Source organism: Poromitra crassiceps (genome assembly GCF_964638095.1).
Source record: "Poromitra crassiceps genome assembly, chromosome: 5".
In the NCBI taxonomy this organism is placed as follows: domain Eukaryota; kingdom Metazoa; phylum Chordata; class Actinopteri; order Beryciformes; family Melamphaidae; genus Poromitra; species Poromitra crassiceps.
The window spans coordinates 13484424-13508191 of NC_139642.1; the positions used below are offsets into that span (position 1 = coordinate 13484424).

The 23768-nt window shown below is 43.8% G+C and overlaps 1 protein-coding gene across 1 annotated transcript; it reads left to right on the top strand.

Moving 5' to 3' along the window:
• Positions 1 to 459: 459 nt before the first annotated feature.
• On the top strand, positions 460 to 23534 carry LOC310776320 (adhesion G-protein coupled receptor G7-like; the record flags this gene model as incomplete). Its single annotated transcript, XM_083636522.1, has 16 exons — positions 460 to 570; positions 1617 to 1722; positions 2889 to 2993; positions 3267 to 3376; positions 3639 to 3779; positions 5752 to 5828; positions 6151 to 6299; positions 10429 to 10542; positions 11762 to 11946; positions 12559 to 12711; positions 13156 to 13268; positions 15207 to 15556; positions 16183 to 16264; positions 16951 to 17109; positions 19278 to 19446; positions 23065 to 23534. 16 exons carry the CDS (start codon positions 460 to 462, stop codon positions 23416 to 23418), a joined length of 2478 nt encoding a protein of 825 aa, XP_083492648.1. The 3' UTR covers positions 23419 to 23534.
• Positions 23535 to 23768: the final 234 nt, after the last annotated feature.

Consider the following 23768-nt stretch of genomic DNA (forward strand, 5'->3'; position numbering starts at 1 on the left):
AAGTCCACGGCTTCAAAGAACTGGCGCCTCCACTGTGCCTCCCCTGATTCAGACAGCAGCATTTCAGGTTGTGTGGTGTCGCGGAGGCGAGCCGGGGTTCGGCTCATCCTAGCGGGAGGGGGCATCTCAAGATTGTTGTGGGCTGCACACGTGTTAACTTTGACCATGAGCTCCGTTACAGCGTTGTTCTCCCTTAGTGCCTGCACCCGACTCTGGAGTACTTTTACGCACTCCAGGGCTGCGTGAGCAGTGGAGGTTTTCTTTTGCAGACTTCGGGCCACTGACTCAGAAGCCCCAAAAAGAGCATCACAGCACACCAGGCCAAAATATGTCCTCGCTTGCTTGGCTTGCTTATACAATCCAGAAACCTTTGCTCTCGTCTCACCCCTCATCGTCCTGTCTTGCTCCAATGTTTTCAACGTCTCCAGAAGTGGCCGGTATGCAGCAATGACTCGTGCGATGGCAGCTGTGCGGACGCACCATCGAGTCGGGCATAGCCCCAGCAAGTTGCTCACAACCTCTTCTGTGCCAAAAAGAGACTGGAACAAAGATTTGCATTTGGATGATTCTGTGAGGACAACAGACACTCCTTGAGCAAAATTTAATGTGTCAGCAACGAGCCTCACTTCTCTCGCCACCTCCTGCAGAACGAGATCCAATGCGTGGTTACTGCAATGGACGTAAAGGGAGCCTGGACACTCTGCTTTTAGTTTTGCTTGGACACCATTCACCCGTCCAGACATGTTTGCTGCACCATCAAAACAATATCCTTGCAGCCGTTCCAAAGGGATGTTTAAATGGAGGAAAATGTCCTTGATGCATGAAAACAGTGTTTCTGCTGAAGAGTCAGGTGCACTGTAAAATCCAAGAAACATGTTCTGTGCTGTCAAATTTGAATCAACAAACTGCAAACAGCATGATAATTGCTCACATGTACTAATGTCTGTCGTTCCATCTGCTGTGAGTCCAAAAAAAGAGCACCTTTGAGTTTCAGAGACGATCTCTCGCTGTATGGCATGACCAAATATTTCTATTATCTCGTTTTGGATTGTATCGGACATCCAATTATCTCTGCGTAAAAGCCACTCTCTTGCTTTCGGTAGTGAGTGCGTTCTTTCCAACATGAGCTGCCAAAGCACGCCATCGCGGTGGGCGTGTCCTCTGAGTGGCATCCCTTGTCTGCCCAGGAATTTAATAGATCGAAATAAAAGTTCCAGCACCGTCCTGGCAAGTTGTTGATCATGAGCGGCTATCTCGGAGAGCATGGCATTGATTGGAGTTGCTTTACGCATAGACAGGGCATGCACTGAATCGGAATGTAGGTCTGTTAACTCGTGCTGAGAAAACTTTTCTCTTTTTTCCAGTTACAAAAGCCTTCTTTAGCAAAGGGGGGCGGCCCGGACGGGCAACTATCATTACTCCGACCAGGCAGTAATCCTGCAGATGCTACTTTGTTACAGATAAAGCAAAGAACAGTCTGTTTCTTTGACATAGTGCAACCATTTCCACTTTTCAAACCATGTTGCTTGAAATGACCTCTCAAAACGCTCTGAGCCGAATCTTCTTCCAGGAAATGTAATGTTGTTTGGTTGAAAGGGTTGTTCTTCATCATCCAGGATAATGAGAACCGGGTCCTCGGTGCGGCGGCCGGCGCCGGCGCCGGTAGTCCCACTCCCGACACATGCAGCCGCAGGTGTTCGGTAATCGTGAAGCAGCAGCAGAGTTAGCAGCAGGCAACCTAGTAGCGGCGGCAGCGGCTTGTTGATTCCCTGAGCACTGGGCGCTGCTGCTCGGCTCCCCAGGGCCGGTAGGCCCAACACAGGCTGAGCTAGTGCCTTCACTCGCGTCAGTGGCTTGTTGATGCACAGAAGATCCAGAGCTCTGACCCTCCCTGGTGGAGGGCGCGGACGCGGTGGTAGTGTTTGTGATGCTGTTGTTGTTTTCGTCAGACGAACCTGACGTGTCTTCACTGTCAGTAACGTTGACATTCACTCTACTTTTCTTCTTTGAAACAACATTTTTGCCAAAGAAATTGGTATTGGTATTATCCATCATTGCATTGGTGCATTCTGACCAAAACAGGGTTTGTCCGTCCTGTACCTTTTAATGTTCTGATATTTAATTCAATGTAGAACCATTATGAAGATAAAGAGTTCTACAAACCCTTAAAGGAACACTCCGCTGATTTTCAACCAGCTTTGTATCATTACAACATCAGCTACATCATTGGAAGTCATTCATTTAGTTTGACAGTTATTGTTGAGAGTTGATTTGAGTTAAGTTGTGGACCAGTGATGACATTCATGCACATATAATGTCATCACTGGTCCACAACTTAACTCAAATCAACTCTCAATAACTGTCAAACTAATGAATGACTGCCAAACTGTTTACAGTTTTCTGATGTACTGCTGATGTTGTAATGATATAAAGCTGGTTGAAAGTGTTCCTGGCTTAATAGATGGTTAGCTAGAACCTTTGAACCTCCTGTATTAGGAATCGTTCCATAAAATTCACCACATCGCAAAGGCTTTATTTAATTCAAATCTGATGAAAGCCCAAAACAGCAAAAATCGAATTTTCTCATAAAATCATGTTTCTACACAAACACGCCAGCGTGACATCAGACTCATTTTGATGGTTTGGTAGAGGATATAGAACCTACGGTTCGTATATAGAACCCTAATGAACCTTATGTGTGAGTGTGCGTGCATTGCAATAATAACAATTAATACAATTAATTGTTATGTAATAAGATTGTCCTCCTCTTCAAGAATATGACTTTTATATATAAAAAATATAAAAAAGTGTGTTTACATTTGAAGGACGCTAAAAAAGTTGCATAGTATACCTTTAATCATTTAATTAAACATGCCTTTTCCTCTTAGAAAATTTCTGCCACGCGAAAAGAATCGGCATATTCAACTTTCCACGTACCCTTATCGGCTCGTTTGGATATGCTGAGGAAGTTTGTCCTAAAGGAACAAATAGTGGTAAGTTGATCTCAACCATGACACTGTAGATACCTACCATCCATCTATAGGCCTACAGTTAGATCTACAATCTATTCACCCACTCATCATTCATTCACCTATTCATCTACCTATAATCTAGCTATCCATTCACTGACCCAATGTGTCAATCTATCCACCCATCCATAGTTTTACTTTTCAGTTCTTCTGAAATGATGAATAGAATATGAGGTTCTCTCTCCCATATTGATGATTAAAGGGTATTTCTTTGTGTCCAACACCTTCCCTGTCTAGCTGGCATCCCGCGGGCCTCAGCAAGATGTACAAACCAGAGAGGATTCCAGAGTTTTGAGGAGCTACAAGTTCTCCAGTGTGACCTGACGCTCAGTGACATACAAGAAGATGTGAGAACACATGCTCTCCTCCCTTAAACCCTCAAATACCCTCTTGCTTAACCTGTACTGTTCCTGGCCATCTACTGGCAGAAACAAGTGATCAAATCCCAAAACAGACAAAACTGTACTTCAAGTGATCGCACTCCATTGGCACATTTCTTTTTCATGTGTTTTAAGAATTTTTTAAAGATTAAATATGAGAATAAATCACTTGTTAAGAAGGGTCATTTTTGCACATCTCTAAATAAAACAAATATCCTTCATCTCTCAGCTTACCAGCCAAGCCGATTTAGAGAAGTTAGCGGCCAGCACTCAAATCCTGACCTCCAGACCTGATCAACTGATTGCTGAAGACGTCATCACTGCAGTTGAGATCGCCAACACACTCCTGCTGTCTCCTAAAGTCACCGAGGTATGAAACGCCTCTTCCACCACTGCAACAAAGAAGAGACAGACACCTGCACATTATTAGGGGTTCAAGAGGGGCTAACATCTCTTGTTTTTCAACCGGTTTGTTTACCGTCACTATTTAGGGGTCCAAGCACCGTGGACATCCCCAGACCAATTCGCAATGCAAGTGCATCTGCAGAGCAAATAGAAAATGAGCTTGCAGATTTGTCAGGTTCCCAGACTACAATGGGGATTATTTTTCTGTGCTAAAAGTATGGGCACCTCAGAAACCGTGAGCCCCAGAGCAACCACATTTGGCAGGTGGGTTCCCCCCACTACTCAGGAAAGGCCCTAACCCCATGCCGACCAGATGGTGGCGCTATTCCAACTTATGTGATGCCATATCTGGCGACTTCTAGCAATTTCCTTAGCAGCCGATTATGTTGTCCTTGGAAAAGAGTGTCCAATCATCACAAAACTGGCTGAACATGTTCAGATATCAGTGATCATGTGTGCAAAACTGTTGTCAAATTGAATATTAGTAGGGGCACCGCAAATGCCAAATATATATATATATATTTGGGATTGAGTCACGTCCTCAAAACCACAAACACATGCCAGGCTCAGCACCATAGCTCCTGCATCACATCTCTAAACCACAAACACATGCCAGGCTCAGCACCATAGATCCTGCATCACATCTCTAAAGCACAAACCCATGCCAGGCTCAGCACCATAGCTCCTGCATCACATCTCTAGGTCGCTTAGTCCTTGGCAACCGACAACCCGAGAGGAAGTAGGCAGTTGTGAGCAGCTAACACAAGCTAACGCTAATCTGCTGGTGTTGCTGTATTAGATAACGTTAGCTTGCTAACTAATATGTAATATAGATAATGAATTCAACACCCAGAAGGTTCGCTAACGTTGCCGTCTTGTGTGGATAATGTAATAGTCGTAAAATATGCCTAACGTTACTTACTTCCGTTATGCTTATGGAACATTGTTTTGACTGCAGTCAACTTAGCTCACATCAGCTCCAGGCATAGACTGTAAGGTGGTGCGTCTATGTGCCGACAGCCCACAAGCAGAACCAGCTGAGCGAGGCGGCGTGCAGCGTGTCGGTGGACCAGCTAGAGCTCCTGCACGGCTCCAGCATGGTGGGCTCCAGCCCTAACCCCTAACCCTTGACCCTAACCCCTAACCCCTAACCCTTGACCCTAACCCCTAACCCTACCGGGCTGTCGGCATTGCGGGCTGTCGGCACTGCGGGTGGTCGGCATAGCGAGCAGACCCTGACTGTAATAGGCCCTATAGCTGGCAGTTAGCTCCTGGCTCATGCTAACGTTAGTATCCACCATTTCTCCGCAGCCAATGCAAGCCAAAACATGACCAAACATGCCACAATAACATCTGCTAATTTGTCAACACAAAATGGCCCCCAAAGGGTCTATCGTGTTGCGAGACCAGGCTCCCTAAGTGCACGTTCACACCATACGCAAAAGCCACCCAGTTTCAATTCAGCGTCCTTGTTAACAGGCGAGTCCGTTCACACCGGCCGCACACCACGCTGACACCACGCCAAGGCCACGCTGATCCGATAGTTTCAGCTTCTGTTCTATTTTCCAAGCGTGCTGCGCGCTGATCCCGAGCTGCCAGGCAGGCAGTCAATGCAACTTGTGAGTGGTGGGAGGGGCCAGAGCAGCAGCTCTGAGCCGGCCGCTGAGGAATAGAGACCGTCTGGTGTGACCGATTTGGTGTCAGATCAGCTTGAGTCTGCTTCAAGCTTCAGTTCGGCTTTGGCGTCTGGTGTTTTCGGCCACTAAGGATAACACTTTCACAGCCTCAATTCTCAATTTCAGAGATCAATTGAGATCAAGTAACAGTTTTATTTTACTGATATTGGTTTGTAAATTAACTCAACTGTATTTTTATTATGGGAGTACAATGCTTTCTATGCTGTTCTCTATCCTCCTATGCTAATGTTTGTGTTACAGAGAATTAGGGTGGCAGCAATAGCTACAGTCAGCCAGTTGCTGGATTCCAGTGTACCGTCTGTGCCTGAACATCACAGGTACGGGTTGGGCTATAGGGTTTAAAGTGACGTTGAACTTCGGTAGTGTCTTGGGCTGCGTAGCTTTCTCCGTGATAAAACGTTAGGGTTGTCCAACAACCCAGGATTTACAATTGAGAATGAGGATTTGCTATCGTGTCTCCTGCACGAATTCTATTTCATGCACCACTTTAACTTTACGTCCCTTGCAGACATTTAGGGAAGGGAACAATTCAAACATTACATGCTGTATATTTGTGGTAAAGAACACGCCTTGTCTGGTTGCCTGTATGTGCACGTCTGTTATGTGTGTCTGATGCATGTGTCCACTATCCCCGCCCAGCATCACAGAGACCCTGGAGCAGCTCTCTCTGATGCAAAGTGTGGATCTGAACACGTCTCAGTATCAGGTGGTCCAGCCCAACCTGGTCATCCAGTCGGCCCAAATCCCTGCTGAAAGCACACAGGGAGTCCAGTTCACTTCACTCAAAGGTGAGCTACTGGTCCTATAGCCAATCACATCACACGTTAGTCTCTCTGAGAATGGAAAAGAACATGCTCCATCAATTTCCCAGTTTATATATGTTGGTTTAGGTGTAAATACGTTACACCCAGGGGCATAGACGGATTATGACTTCACGGGCCCCTGGGCATGCCCCCCTCACGGGCCCCCCCTCACAGCGCAAAAAAAAAAAAAAAAAAAAAAAAAAAAAAATTTTTTTTTTTTTGCCCCCCGATTTTTTTTAATCCAGAATGCAACTCGGGCAAGTTATCAGATATCTGCACTGATTGCAAAGGGTGGACAGCTTTTTCATGTGGTGACTTTGTGAAACAGTGTCTGAATGTGGCTGCAGATATACTGTGTTCACTCCTGAGATTGCATCCCTGCAAATTGTCATGGCAAATTGTTTACAAAAGATGAACAATAAAGCTGATTTTCAAAGTACCTTGAGGATTTTTCAAGTTGTGAATTAAGTCAAATTTCTCTCTTGATTACAAAGGTGGAAAATACAACTGTTTTTAACTGGGTGTTTACTGATTAAATGTTTAAGCTCCCCACAAATGCAGATGTTTTTTTTTAAATATATATAACCAATTGCAAATTATTACAATTAAAAAGTATAAAAAGTAGATTATTATATTGAAATGTTATTTTAGATTTAGAATGTTAATTTTCTATAAAACACAATACATTTTAATGTAATTCCACAACGTTTATTTTTGGCCCTCGGTCCTCCACCCAGATTGAGTTTTGGCCCTTCATGGGAAAGAATTTGGGCACCCCTGAGCTAGAGTCTCTTCACAGGCCGCCTGCGAAGTGAGCTCAGGGGCCCATAAGCTAGAGTCTCAGCTGCGAAGTGAGCTCAGGGGCCCATAAGCTAGAGTCTCAGCTGCAAAGTGAGCTCAGGGGCCCATAAGCTAGAGTCTCAGCTGCAAAGTGAGCTCAGGGGCCCATAAGCTAGAGTCTCAGCTGCAAAGTGAGCTCAGGGGCCCATAAGCTAGAGTCTCAGCTGCAAAGTGAGCTCAGGGGCCCATAAGCTAGAGTCTCAGCTGCAAAGTGAGCTCAGGGGCCCATATGCTAGAGTCTCAGCTGCAAAGTGAGCTCAGGGGCCCCATCAGTTAGAGTCTCTTCGCAGGCCGCCTGCGGCGGCCTGCGAAGAGACTCTAGCTCATGGGCCCCCTGAGCTCTCGGGCCCCTGGCGAGTGCCCGGTATGCCCGTTCAGTAATACAGCCCTGCCCAGGGGCGTAGTGATAAATACAGAGGTGGGTAAACTATCCAAGGTGAGTAGTTTACCCACCTTGTCCCCCCTCATTGATTGATACAGGTGATCTGCAAATACTGTAGGTGAGTACACTCTTTCCCTCATTTCAAAGAGGAGGGTAAACTATGTTGTGTTTGCCCTCCACTATGGACCCTTCTTGAACTAATCTTCTTACCCTTATTAAAAAAATAATAATAATAAATAAACAAACACCAAATGCTACCTATTTCTTTTGAAAGTCTTAGCTGTATAGACGACTGTGATGCACAGTTAGTTTAATTGTACTGTTGACAAAATGTACTATTGTAAGTTGCTTTGGACAAAAGCATCTGCTAAATGACATAATGGAATGGAATGGAATGGAATGGAATACATTGTCCAATCTGATTGGACAAGTCCACTGACCGACAAATCTTTTTTTCTCTCTCATGATCCATAATCTCATTTGTGAGATTGACTTCAATTTTTTCCACACCAGACAAAAGAGCTGAAACACTCAAATAAACTTGGCATAAGAATAATGACTCTCATGATCCTTCAACCATTCCTATAGTAACAGCTAGGGCATTCACGACTACTGCATTTCAATAGTCATCGACTAGGCTACTCCCAAAATGTAGTCGACTATTCATGGGAGATATATTGAATTGTTTCCACCCCAAAAAAAAGATAAATTCACATCAAAAAGGTCTCAAAACAGCCAGGGTTAACTCATATAGACAAGTTTCCTGGGCCGTTCCTAGGGCGGCGCCATAGCAGCCTTTCGTGTCGCCGGCTTCCGTTTAAGTCCACATTATGTCCACAGCAGCGAGCACATCAGAAGGCAGCAGCCGAAATATCCAAACTTTTTTACAACGATCGATAACATCAGCTACACTAACGTTAGCAGACGTTATTAACAATGGGTTATTCTGGAACACATTGTGCAGTGCGTGGCTGTCACAAAACACAGTGCGGTTTCCATCCACTGCTATTTTGCGAATTATAGAGCTGACAATCACCTCGTGTTTGAGGCTGTCTGAGCTGCTGATCAGCTGCTAGACCCGATATACAGCTCTGTTAAACACATCTAACGTTATTAATTTAAAGTTTCTTGATCTACAAGTAGACAAAGGTAGCCTACCATAACGCCATTTCTGGATTACCAGGTGCGACTCGGCAAACTAACGTTATAATCCCAACCCGATCTCCCAATTTTCTTTTTAAATAGCAACGTTTGTGGACCAACGTTGCTATGTTACAATTTCGTCTCCGAAATTGTAAAATGGTAATCCACGGAGCAGATAGTAGGTGAATACAATTTCATTCAAGTCTAGAAGTGAGTCGCCTTAAAGTTAATATCCCAGTCTTCTTCTGTTTACCACGGCAGGTATTGTGCTGCGTATTTACCATGATTTACCGTGTGTAGCCCTATTGTGTGGAGGCTACACACGGCATGTCATGTTTTGTAGTGATCAAGGCAAACTGGGTTGTTTTTGAATGGAGAGACACCTAACGTTAGTCTGGCTGACTGTGACAGAGGAGAGGACAGTAACCTAACGTTAGTCTGACTGACTGTGAGAGAGGAGAGGACTGTAACCTAACGTTAGTCTGACTGTGAGAGAGGAGAGTACTGTCACTGTAACCTAACGTTAGTCTGACTGACTGTGACAGAGGAGAGGACAGTAACATAACGTTAGTCTGACTGACTGTGAGAGAGGAGAGGATTGTAACCTAATGTTAGTCTGACTGTGAGAGAGGAGAGTACTGTCACTGTAACCTAACATTAGTCTGACTGACTGTGACAGAGGAGAGGACAGTAACATAACGTTAGTCTGACTGACTGTGAGAGGAGAGGACTGTAACCTAACGTTAGTCTGACTGTGAGAGAGGAGAGTACTGTCACTGTAACCTAACATTAGTCTGACTGACTGTGACAGAGGAGAGGACTGTAACCTAACGTTAGTCTGGCTGACGCTTCGGAGCTTTTGAGATAGTTCATCGCGTTGCCGTCCACCGCCATTGATTCCTCAAAATACGCTATAATCCTGCTTGTAGTTACGTTCGGCCATTTACACATATTATCTTCCCATGTGTCCACTGTCAACGGTGTGGGATAGATACTCTTTCATTAGATAGGAGACTCGCAGAATGATCCCAAGTTTGCATTTTTTCGGCGGTCGCTATGGCTACTACGGTAGTACGTTACGCTTCTCCGTATTCACAAACACCGGAAACCGACAGACACGATCGCGGCCGAGTACGGAAGCAAACCGGAAGTGCCCAGGAAACTTGTCTATAGGCGGGACCAACCTGGAGGTATGTGAAATAGCAGACTCCTGATTGGCTCTGAGAGGCTGTTCACAAATGAGCCTCTAATCCCCACCAACTTGTCTGAGCCTGGAGGCAACTGGAGTCGCCTACAGGTTGACTAGTCCACTCCAGTCTGTGAAACCTCTAGTAATGCAAAAGCTTTCTATGATCATCTAATCAGAATCAGAATCAGAATCAGAAAGACTTTAATGATCCCCGGGGGGAAATTGGGAAATCATGACCATCATCATCATAGCAAGTGGACTCTGTGATTTTTGTCCCGGAAGTGATGTCACTCAACTGGAAGTGATGTCATCAGTGATGTAACTTGTGCATTCTACATTGTAACATCACTGATGAGGTCATCGGTGATGTCATAAGACCGATGTCATCAGTGATGTCATAAGAGGAAAATCATCTTATGACATCAGGCACTGATGTAACATCAGTTAAGGCTCCTTAGAACAAATTGCCGAATCGTTGACTATTTGGGGTCACCCCTAGTAATGCAATGTAAATAAAGGTTATGGTAATAATACTAACAATTCTGATTCCCACTGTTTAGGAACTACTGGCAGTTTTGTGGCGGACCGAATTCAGCTGAACACCAATACTTCAGAAATTGTGGTGGAAAACGGGTCCCTAGTCGATGTTCTGATATACATACGATTCCCCCACGGTGAGAAGTTTTCCCTTTATTTGAAAAAGTCACAACTTTGTCATCCACATTGCACAAACCATCCACCCAGTGCAAAAAAGACACATCAGACTTTGAAAACCACTACTACTATTAAAAAACAACAATACATTATTACATACTGCAGTTTCTACTGCTAGTGCTTCTATCACCACAGGAATAAGTACCAGTACTACATTATTATTATTGCATTGTTGTTGTTGTTATTATTATTATTATTATTATTACATTGTTATTATTGTTATTGTTGTTATTACTAGTTTGGTGGGACTCCGGCCCCTTGTTGTGTGTGTATGTTGTTCTTGTTGTGCTGTGTCAGTAAGGAGGTGGCCCCTCAAGGGTTAATGTCATATGAGCTGGCGTGTTGGGTTAATATCATATCAGCTGACGCCTTGGGGGTTTGTGTCGTATGAGCTGGTGCCTCGGGGGTTAATGTTGTATGAGCTGGTGCCTCGGTGGTTAATGTTGTATGAGCTGGTGCCTCGGTGGTTAACGTTGTATGAGCTGGTGCCTCGGGGGTTAATGTCGTATGAGCTGGTGCCTCAGGGGTTAATGTCGTATGAGCTGGTGCGTCAGGGGTTAACGTTGTATGAGCTGGTGCCTCGGTGGTTAATGTCGTATGAGCTGGTGCCTCGGGGGTTAATGTTGTATGAGCTGGTGCCTCGGGGGGTTAATGTTGTATGAGCTGGTGCCTCGGGGGTTAATGTTGTATGAGCTGGTGCGTCAGGGGTTAACGTTGTATGAGCTGGTGCCTCGGGGGTTAATGTTGTATGAGCTGGTGCCTCGGGGGTTAACGTTGTATGAGCTGGTGCCTCGGGGGTTAATGTTGTATGAGCTGGTGCCTCGGGGGTTAATGTTGTATGAGCTGGCACCTTGGTGGTTAAGTGGTCATTTTGACCACTAGATTCCAAACTCTATAATCTCTCATAAATCCTCAATTGAGAGTTTCAATGTCCTATTAGCTGGCATTTCGGGGGTTAATGTCGTACGAGAACATCATAAACAAGTCAGAATATCACCAAATTCACTATGCAGGCTTCTTGGACTTACCTTTTACATTAATCTGAATCTGCTTATAATACTACGACAACCACCACTACTGCTACTACTACAACATCAACTATCATTCATTACTATTACTACTATACTAATAATAATAATTTACATTCCTCTCTCTCTGTCTGATCTCTTGGGTGTGAAGAAGCTGTGGCTGGACAGCGAAAGCCATCAAACGTCTCGGTGGGTTTTGTTCTCTACCAGAACGATCGTTTCTTCAGATCCCGGCTCTACAGGAGGCAGCAGTCCACCTCCATCAGGGTCCTGTCAGCCAGGGTCAAAGGTCACGACCGCGCTGTGGATTATGTGGAAATGCTGTTTACACCCACAGTAAGATAACTAAGCTGTCATCACCTTTACACTATATGGATATTTTATCATTATTCAAAGGGGCATATCTGAGCCTGACCCTGTCCACTTCCAACAGTGTAGGACTGTAGCAATATTACAGTTGTTCTGGAATTATTAATTACTAGGCATCTCGCGCGCTATGCACGCTCGTTTATTATTATTATTATTATTAAAGGGAATGAGAGATGGGAATCTGATTGGTTTGATTGATGTAACGCCCAGCCGGCCCATGGCTACACCTGTGAATAATTCTTAAGCACGCCCATTCAAAGCGGGTTCCTCTTACAAATGCTTCACGTCAAGCATGATCCGTCAGCTGACATTCAAGGCATATACAGGCCTCTGGGCCCGGCTGGGCTCCTGGTTCAGCACTTCTCAGATGACATCACAATGCAGCAGCTTATATCTGATTTTATTTAGTTTATCATGAAAAAAAAGGGAAGATGACCATCCCACAAACGTTCTTTTGTTTTAGTATGTGCTGGAGTAAAGTATAATTGCTGCTTTTGTCGAAGTACACAGTAGTGTATCAAAATTAACCTTAATGTCACAGAACCCGGCAACATGTATTTATTGTTGTTGATGTTTTAGATCATCACCAATGCAACGCTGTATGACTACGCCTGTGTGTTCTGGGACTACAAACTGGGTGACTGGAGCACTCACAGCTGCACCAAGGGCAACGCATCGGATGGAGTTCTGCGATGTTTCTGTAGCCACACCACTAACTTCGCTGCACTCATGGTAACTTGCTTTGGCTCTATTACTACTACTATAAATATGATTTTTTTTTCTTATTACTGGATTGCAGATAGCACCAAAACTGTTTGCACCAAGGCTTTTTTGTTCAGCCTTTATAATGGGACTCTATGGAGCCAGCCTTGGCTGTACTTTTGACTGAATTCACTCAATTCTAAAACTTGTAACAGTTAAGTTACTGGTGCAGTGGCACCCAGAAGTGCTGTTCTGTTGTCGTGATGTCACACTGATTCCTCCTATAACGTTATCTACCGCTAAGTTTGCAGGACAGCAGAAAATGTGGACTAAGCATTACTGCCTGCCTGACCTGAATTTATCTTGTGATGAAAAATGGGATTTTGACAAATATAAAAGTAACATACTTTTAATGTGTAGATAAATCACTGTTTAATTGTTTGATTCTGTCCTCTGATTTTGTTTCTGCAACAGATATTCAGGGAGAATTACAAATATGCAGAAGCCCTGAGCTATATGTCCGTCATTGGACTATCTTTCTCTATCATTGGCTTAACAATAACAATCATTCACCACATTACGGAAAGGTAACACCTTATTTTCCTCCACATGCAGAAATGAACCTGACCTCAAGACACAGACATTAGGACATTAAGACAAGGCATAACAGAAATACTGAAATATAGCCACATGTATATATATATATATATATATGACCGTTACAGGAGGTCTTTCGTGTCCACATCTTTGCATCGGCCTATGAACTGCGCCCAACGCCAGACGCAGCGCAGATTAGGGGGCTTGGACCAGCGCACTCGATATTTTGGTATCGGCGCTACAAGCAGCCTTAAGCATTATAACCACGCCTTTTAAGCGTAAAATTATGCACAATCTGCTCATTGGAGAAGTGCAGTAAACAAATCACAATCTTCCCTTTTAAGCTCCAATTCCACGGAGCGATCCAGTCCGGTCAGAAAAGCCAACCGCTCTGAGCTCACCCCCCCTCCCTTTCATCCCCGTCTGGCTAGAAAAATATAGCCTATCCCATGTGGCCTATGTCATGATGAGATTAGATTGGTGAAAGTCTGTCCAGATTAGAATGATATCGTTTTCTCTCGCTACCTTTTCTTCTCCAGTGCTGCAGATGATGCACATAAATATAGCCTACATTATGTAAAAGTCATTGCATAAATGTGTTTTTATTGTAAAAGTGAATGTGAAGTAGGCTAAGCCAAGTCTTGTTGGAGCGGAGATCACAGTAAGACATCACAGTAGAACCGTGTTACGGCTGTCACTCATCTCTAAATCACGTTAAATCTGCGAGGGATATTTATACCACCTGGATTACATATATGTTTCACATTGGGTTGTGTTTGGATTTCTGTTTTATTTTCACCAATATTGAAATGTTCGAGAATTGCATGTTGTGTGAAGAGAAACATTATTTCTATGTACCACTTTAGGCAGTTTAGGCTGATTTGGTTGATATTTCCTGTCGAAATGGATTAGCATCAATGCATGCTGGGAGATTTCATATGTGGCTCAACAGCCTCTGAGGGAGTGAGAGAGAGAGAGGGACTGCCTGATGCGCGAGAGAGAGGGAGTGTGAGAGAGAGAGGGGGAGAGAACAGCCTCTGAATAACAGGGGCTCAAAACTACGATATAACAACTTTTTTCCATTGGTCTTTGTGCCTGTCTGACGCACGAGAGAGAGGGAGTGAGAGAGAGTGTGAGGAGGCAGAGGAGAGCTGTGCGTAAATACGCACAGAATATCCGCGGCGCACTGAATAAGGCCTGGTTTTGAAAAGCGCTAAATTAACGCCAGGGGGGAAGATATCGTTAGGCCGGTATTTAAGGCCAAAACGCCCATTCTGGCCTTTTCTGGCACTGCGCCACGCCTCTTTGGCGTAAAGCGCATTTCGGGGCCTAAAACCATGTTGCTATCTTCTCGAAGCAGGCGCAAGCACTTTTTTTGCGTTTAATGCCAGTTTTTGCGCCTAAGGCCTGTACCAAGATAGGGCCCACAATCTGCTGTGGTAGTTTTTCTCCAACCTGGCATAATTACAGATCAGAATTTGTTATATTCACAATAATACAACCAATTGTACTTTATTGTATTGTACTGTATTGTCTGTGGTAGTTGGCCAATCATGCAAATTTGGATGTGGGGACGTGGTAGAAAAGCAGCAGCCACCAAAGTAAACTGAGCACTGCTAAATAAAAAAAAGTACCAAATTGACTATTTTAACTGAAATGTGATAGCTGTTCACTAAAAATGTTAAATGCAGCGTGATTGTTATTGTGTTGACGTATTTTAATCGCTTTTTGGGTTTAGCTGTTACAGTTTGCTTTGGCCATTAAGGGTATGGACAGTGTTCCTGACAAAATGGAGCTACGTCAAGCTCTACAGTGGCTTCACTGATTTGTTTTAACATAATCAATCTTTATGATGCTAGGTCAATGAGGCCCAGGAGGTTCAAACTAACCAGAAATAGCCTTTAAGGATTGCTTTTCAACTTCTTCAGTTTTCAAGGAAAAGCTCAGCAGAGCCGGACCACCACAATTGTGCTGGTGAGTATCTGCATCAGTCTGCTGGCCTTCAGCATCATCTTCCTCTCCGGAGTCAACAACCCCAATGAAGCGAGCAGCACCCAGGTGGAAGCCACCAGCACCCACACCACTGTCCCTGATTCAGACCTCCATGTTGAGCCAGATCAGGGCCGCTGCACGGCAGTGACGGCTCTTCTCCACTTCTTCCTGCTGGCGACCTTTGTGTGGAACGCTGTGTTCGGCACGCAGTTGATGTTTCTCATCCACAAAATGCGCCGCAGTCTTCCACCTGCCTTCACCCCCCTCAGCATTACTATTGGATGGGGTATGAGATTCAACATTCAAATATTTGAAATGAATGAAGATTAGGAGCACAATGGTACCGCCAGAGTTTGAGATATATATATATATATATATATATATATATATTTTTTTTTTCGGTGGTGGACAAAGATCTATGAATGACCCGGGAGAAGCTTTTTTATTTTATTTTTCCTTGTTTGTTACATTACAGTGTTTGATTTTCATCATAATCTTGTTTTCCATAATAATAATAATAAGTTCAGTGTTTATGCCTGTGTTGCTGTCTGTTGTAGTGTAAAACGACTAAAGGGAGAGCAGGTGGTTACATGAAAGTGAATAATGACATCACAACAGTATAATCCTAATGTTAATAAAAAAAAAAAAAAAAAAAAAATCTTCTAAATATGGATAAAAGTCCAAAAAACATCAAATTGTCTTCGACGAGATTCCATTACTTACAGCACCCCCTTTCTTGGTTTATTGCTTACCTTGACAGAATACAGACCATAGTAGCATAAAAACAAACAGCTAATTCATATAGGTTGTTTATTTAAAAAGTATCCTAGGTTGTTGCAGCACGAATCCTTCTTCTTGTTGATATTGAATTCAAGCCACCTGTAACTAGTTTGATTTCCTGTGTGATTTTAGGAGTACCAGCTGTCATCGTGGTGATCACACTAGGAGCTACCTACAGTGTCGACACACCTTTGGGATACAGACGGGAGGAATTGTGGGTCAATTACAGTATTTCATTGTCTCTCTGCACTCGTCTCTTCTGTCTGTCTCTCTGCACTCGTCTCTTCTGTCTGTCTTCTGTCTGTCTCTCTGCACTCGTCTCTTCTGTCCGTCTTCTGTCTGTCTCTCTGAACTCGTCTCTTCTGTCTGTCTTCTGTCTGTCTGTCTCTCTGCATTCGTCTCTTCTGTCTGTCCTATGTCTGTCTCTCTGCACTCGTCTCTTCTGTTCTAACAAATAGGTTCCCTTTGGACACATCAAGCATCGCCAAAAAGGGCAATACAAGTGCTAAAAGCACAAATATTTTGCCTTTATTATAGATGTTGCCCTTCGTTAGTTTGTTAGTCACACTGTAACGTCGACTTTGTGCCGCTAAGGGGCGGCATTGACAATGAATGTGACTGATCCAAGAGTGGAACTACGTCAATGCTCGGGGACAACATGTTTAATTTTCTTACATGTTTATGTTTTTCCTTTTCACTTTGTGATTTTAAAGATCACGTGACGTCTAGATATTTCCAGGATCTACAGTGGAGTTTGATATGAGAAAATGTTTCATGATGTAAAACATCCGCGGTAAACGTCCGATTTTGGTGTCACTCAGAATCAAAGAGCTCTTATTAATTTTACTGTACTGTCACTATTTTATTTTTTGTTTTATTTTTTATTTTTTTACCCTCAAGTTGCTGGCTTGCAGCTCTGGACAGCGACGGACGCTTTGACTTTGGGAAACCAATGTTTTGGGCCTTCCTCCTTCCAGTTGGCCTGGTCCTCATCTACAATGCTGTACTGTTGTTTTTCTTTGCACTAAAGACATGCAGAACAAATCCCAACCTAAACAGGTAATGTTGGACGCAGATTGATCCTGATAATTCTCTTTAGCTAACTCTTGTTTTAAGGTATCTTATTGCTCTGTTTGAACCACTCACCTAAATAATATGGACAAACCACACTATCTTTTGGACTCAGGTTTTCACATTTTTGGACTCAAAGTGTTGTGAGTCGCCATCTTGGTGTCCTTGTGCAGCTCACGGGAGATGGGGGTTTCCCATGAGCCGCAGCTCCGCTCTACTATTGGTCCATGATCGGCACGCTGCGCGATCACTGGACAGGCGACCTGTCAATCACCCCCTTTTATATTGTCTATTTTACTCCAAACGGGCGAGTTATATAAGAAATTAGAGAAATACGAGTAGGAGGGTTAGGGTTAGAAATACGAGTGCGAGAACATGGGACTCTATCGTTGCATCGGCCTATAAACTGGGCCCAGCGTCCAGCGCAGCGCAGATTAGTGGCCGTGGACCAGCCCACTCCATATTTTGGTATCGGCGCTACACGCAGCCTTAAGCATGCTCATTGGAGAAGTGCAGTAAACGAGTCACAAGCTTGCCTTTTAAGCTCCAATTCCACGGAGCAATCCAGTCCGGTCAGAAAGCCAAGCGCTCTGATCTCCCCCCCTCCCTTTCATCCCCATCTGTCTTATTTTATTCCATATTATTATGCTTCTCAAACCAATCTGACTGCAGTTTAAATACTGCAAGCATGTAAATACGCTACACTATAGCAAAATCAAAGTGAAAAGAATGTTCTAAACGCATCGGCTGGAAAAATATAGCCTATCCCTATGTCATGATGAGATTAGATTGGTGAAAGTTTGTCCATATCGTTTTGCTACCTTTTCTTCTCCCCTGCTGCACAGGTAGGATGATGCACATAAATATAGCCTACATTATGTAAAGTCATTGCATAAATGTGTTTTTATTGTAAAAGTAAATGTGAAGTAAGCCTAATCATATTGGAGCGGAGCGGACATCATAGTAGAACCGTGTTACGGCTGTCTCTCACCTAAATCACGTTGTATCTGCAAGGGATATATATACCACCTGGGGTACATATATGTTTGGGTTGTGTTTGGATTTCTATGTTTTATTTTGGCCAATATTAAAATGTTCGAGAATTGCATGTTGTGTGAACAGAAACAGTATTTCTATCTACCACTTTAGGCAATTTATGCTGATTTGGTTGATATTTATTCTCGAAATGTATTAGTCTCAATGCATGCTGGGAGATTTGAGGGAGTGAGAGAGAGAGAGAGAGAGGGGGACAGAACAGCTTTTTTCAATTTGTGCTGCGCAGGGAGTGAGAGAGAGAGAGAGGGGGAGAGAACAGCCTCTGAATGACGGGCTCAAAACTGTCATGTTGTAAAAACTGTCATGTTGTAAAAACTGTCATGTTGTTAAAACTGTCATGTTGTTATACTACGTACGGTATAACTACTTTTTTTTCCCATCGGACTTTGTGCCTGTCTGAGCGCACGAGGGAGGGAGTGAGAGAGCTAGAGGGGGACAAAGTGTGAGATCAGCAGAGGAGAAGCTGTGCGTGGAATATCCGCGGCGCACTGAATAAGGCCTGGTTTTTCAAAAGCGCAAAGCGCTAAATTAACGCCAAGGGGGAAGATATCGTTAGGCCGGTATTTAAGGCCGAAACGCGCATTCTGGCCTATTCTGGCACTGCGCCACGCCTGTTTGGCGTAAAGCGCATTTCGGGGCCTAAAACCATGTTGCTATCTTCCCGACGCAGGCGCAAGGCACGTTTTTTTTGCGTTTAACGCCAGTTTTTGCGCCATAAGGCCTGTGGGAGAATAGGGCCCATGATGTGTGAATGGGGGAAAGGGGAGGGAGGGGAACAGACACTGCACTAGTTATATAAATGTGTCACAAATTTGATTACACGTAAATATACTTGAGTGTCATCAGCATAGAATTCAGTGCTGTCTTCTGATGATATAACCTAGAGGGAGCATACATATTTAAAAAAGAAGGCCCCAGTAAGTAACTGTCACTAGTAGTCATGTAGTCATATTTTTTATATTTTTGTAATCAATATTATCAGCATCGGACAACAATTATTGATAATTATTAGCCATCATACAGTATCAACTTTTTATGTATTTATCTGCAATGTTTTACTCCAAAGAATAACGGCCAATCCTACTCTTTCTGTTGTGCAGTACAAAGCAGACAAAGTCTTTGGGGAAGAAGTTCCTCACTAGTTTTTCAGTGGCTGTGTTACTGGGCCTTTCCTGGATACTGGGTTACATGGTGCTCAGTACCAACCATGAGCAGGGAGTGGCCCATCTCATCTTAAGCATCGTCTTCTGCCTCTGTACCACCACACAGGTAGGTTACAAGAATACAACCACTTTGTGGTACAAGGTTAGTTAGACCAGAGGTTCTCAAATGTTTTTGAGCCAAGGACCCCTTATAAGATAGAAAATATACAGGGGACCCCCTCATTCTGATTTGTGATTTCGGGCTCAGCTTGTTTCCACGCTAACGTGCTTGACTTAAATTGATAGGTTTGTCAGATTAGAATGCAATCCATGAACCATTTTAGATTTAAAAGCATAACATATTTTCGTTGAACTATAAGCTTTTGCACACACAAAAAGCCCCCCCCCCCACCACTGAGGGTCCCCGGACTCCCATTTGAGAACCACTGAGTTAGAGTACCTCTCACTGGCTTCTGGTTAGTTTTAGAATTGATTTTAAGATTGTATTGATTACTTACTGTATAAAGCACTAAATGGCCTGGCTCCAGAAGATATTTTTGAAACTCTATCTCCCTCTTTACTAATTGTTACATACCAGTGCCCAGTTATAACAATATCCATATTCTGGCTCGTATTCTGTTTCTGGGGGTTAACTGGCATCAATGGACAACATTAGAACCAATTGGAACCAATTGCCTGAAGAAATGTTTGGCTAGCCAATTAGCCATATCTCTTTTATCCCTTTGCTTCCTGCTCATCTTCTTTGGACCAACTTTACCGTTTCTGTGTAGGTGTGTCACAGAGAAACAGGCACTGTGTTTTGCTAAAAGTATCATAACTCAGAAGGTTCGATACATTTACATGTATGTAATGGCTTTCTCTTATGGTGCTTGCCTGACAACGCCACCTAGGTTTGTTTTAATAGAGCCTACAGTAGGAACTCTATTAGAGAAGGACCAAAATGTACAATGTAGTACAAGGGAGAGCAGTGTGAACTAGACCCAAGGACAGAGACGGAAACAGCTGTACCCAAACAAATACCATTTATTGGCTACACTATATATATATATATATTAAAAACGGGGCTTCTACAACAGCATGAGTGAATACTGGATTCTGATTGGCTAGCAACAGTGGTAAATAGGCCAACAATCTACAGTTCGGCTCCAACCGCAGTATCACTCCGCTCCCTGATGAATGAAGAACACCTGTGCTGACTCCGCCCACTGTTAGCCTGTCAGTCTACAAATCTCTAACAAGGAAATGTCCGATTTCGTAGTAACGTTTGATTTACTGGGTGGATTGAGTTTTGAGCAGTGGTTAGATGAAGATGAAGGTGAAGTGAACAAAGAACGACATGGTGAAATTGGGGAGAGAGAACTGGCTGAGCTTGAGTTGTCACGGAGTGAACCTGGGACTGTCAAACAAACAAATTGGGCAATGCGATGTTTCCAGACCTGGTGTGCTCAAAAGAATCTTGCACCTGACTTCAAGAACAACAGCAAGGAAGAATTCAACCTGGTTGTCATGGAACTATATTCTGTGGCGGAAGGATAAATGTATTCTGAAACCAGTAATGATTGTAAATAAATGAATTGAATGTTACAATTGTGTATTTTTTATATTATGTGGTAGCTATTGTAGAAAAGAAATTTACCACTGGAGGAAGGGGGTTGTGGCCACATTTACCACTGGTACAGTGGTAAATGTGGCCTTGTGCCACAACCCTGTACCAGTGGTAAATGTGGCCACAACCCCCTTTCTCTCGTGGTAAATTTCTTAAATTTCAAACAGAGATAAAAATGGGGTTAAGGGCTTTAAAAGCCAGCTAAAATACAGGGAATAAAATGGGATAAAAATGTACAACTAAAAAGTCCAGGCAGAGTCCCGTGTGTTCAATAGTCCCAGCCAAGTAGACGTGCCCCTCACTTCCGGGCGGGGTCCAACCAGCCGCCCAACAGCGCCGCACCAACGTTTAGGCAGTCCTTCAAACACAGCGCTCTGGCTCCGTCACGTCTCGGTTCCGCCGTCCACTCCCTCGGAGGTGGCCTCTATAAGAGAAAAGGCGGGCGAGTACGTGTTGTCGCGGTCCCACAGCAGTAGTGCTATAATACTGTGATTGCAAATTAACGTAACTTGGTTGCTCTATTTCAGGAACTCCGGGCTAGGCAGACAATCACTATAACAATCGTGAGATACTCACAGTGCCCTGGACCAGGCTCCAGCCTCGTCCAGTAACGGCAATGGGTTATAGTGTGTCGGTTCCGGTTCCTTGCTCCTCCTCAGCCGGGGTCCTGGGTCGCTGTCCTGGGTCACTGTGGCGGGGACATGGCTGGACCCCGTCGGCTGCTGGCGGGGACGTGGCTGTCTCACTCGGCTACTGGCTGTCTGTCTGTGGCTTGCTCTCCTCTCCCGTCCTTTGCATACTCCTGATAAAGAAGAAATGTTCCCCCCGTTCTGCTCGCCTATTGGCTCCCCAGTGTCAATTCCCCTGCCCCAGGTGTCTGTGATTTCAGCAATCAGTGCAGGCAGAAACTCCCAAATACAAAATCAAATAATGCAAAAGTAATCAAAGCACACTTTAACCAACACACATCGAATAATTAAATAAAGTGCACATCTAATGAAAAATAATTAAATAAAGAACACATCTAATAAGAAATAATCCAAAACAAATAAATCAAAATAGGGAGTTTTCTGCCCTGTGACATATGAACTTGATACATTTACATGTATGAACTTGATACATTTACATGTATGAACTTGATATATTTACATGTATGAACCTGATACATTTACATGTATGAACTTGATATATTTACATGTATGAACTTGATACATTTACATGTATGAACTTGATGTGAGGTCTCTAGACCATATTTCAAGCAGAAGGCCATTCGTGCATAATCTAATCCGATCACCCCCTGACGTCAGTCAAGTTCTAGTATGACGTGCAGTCAAAGTCTTAGTATGACGTCTGTAATGACGTCAGATATGACGTCAGTTAATTCTCATATATATAGCAAGGGTTCTACGTCACCTCTCTCTCTCTGGCCGATCATAGCAGCAGCTAGCTTCACGGCAGTCCATCTCCCCTGAAGCCGTCCTCCGAAGCGTTGTTTTGCCCCACCCACCTCCCCAGTCCGCCACCAACGAGTCGTGACTCCTGATCCCCCACTGGGGGGGGATCTCCTAGCCTATGCAGATGCCCTCCTCTTGCCTCAAGAGCAGCGCCACTGGCTAATGGAGTCATGCGCCAAAGTATTTGCCATGCATGCCGATTGCTAAATAAAGTTTGTTAAATCCTACCAACTGGCCTCTCATGATTGAAATATTTACATGTATGAACTTGATACATTTACATGTATGAACTTGATACATTTACATGTATGAACTTGATATATTTACATGTATGAACTTGATATATTTACATGTATGAACTTGATACATTTACATGTATGAACTTGATATATTTACATGTTTGAACTTGATACATTTACATGTATGAACTTGAATGATCCGGTTGTTTGAAAAGAATGGGCCTGTCCATCACTAGCTTCACCTGGTGGCCACTGATCACCGCCACTGGAGCAGTTGGTGGTTATGTGCCTTCCTCAAAGGCACGTCAATGATCATTTCTAGGGAACAGCAGAGAGTCACTTTTTCATTTCCTGAGCCAAGAATCAACTTGAGCAATAAGAAAATAAGAGTGAGCCTAACCACTTTCTTCATGCTCACTCTCCAGGGTTTTCAGATATTCATCTTCTTCACAGCAAGAACGCCAACCTTCAAGAAAGCCTTCTGCAGGGCCATCAGGCATACCACTTCTGCCAGCACCCAGAGCAAAGAGAAAGAAAGAAAAGAACAAGGAACGCAAAACACTGGCATTCATTTAACTCTAATCAACTCGAGTGCACCCTGCCCCCAAAATGTCTGTGCATTGGATGCCACTGATACAGATGTTCGCATAGATGCCGAAACCGTGGGTGCCCCGGGGCCCGAGCACCCACAGAAAGAGCCGAGCACCCACGGGGAAATGGGGGGAGGGAGAGAGAGAGAATGCAGAGAGAGCGGGAGCGACGTGTCTGTCTGTCCCTAATAGAGAGCCCCAGGGATGACGTATTTTTGTAGTTGGAATGCGGAATTCCTGGACTTCCTGGTTCTTCACTGTTTCTGCCTATGGGATTTTTGAATGGGTTTTTGCCCAACAAAACGCAAGCTTAAAGGAGAATTTTTTTTACACCACAGACCTTATTTCCAGCTTAAAATATGATATTTTACTCACCCAAATAGCTTTGGTTTCATTCGGATGTCCACAGAAGATTTTGAGCTCGGAGTAGCATCCTCAAACAGGCTATAACGGGAGCAAACTGGGCAAGGTGCATGCGCTCTGTAAATAACACTTTTTCTGTCACGCCGCGGTCCATATCCTCATTATATGATACATAA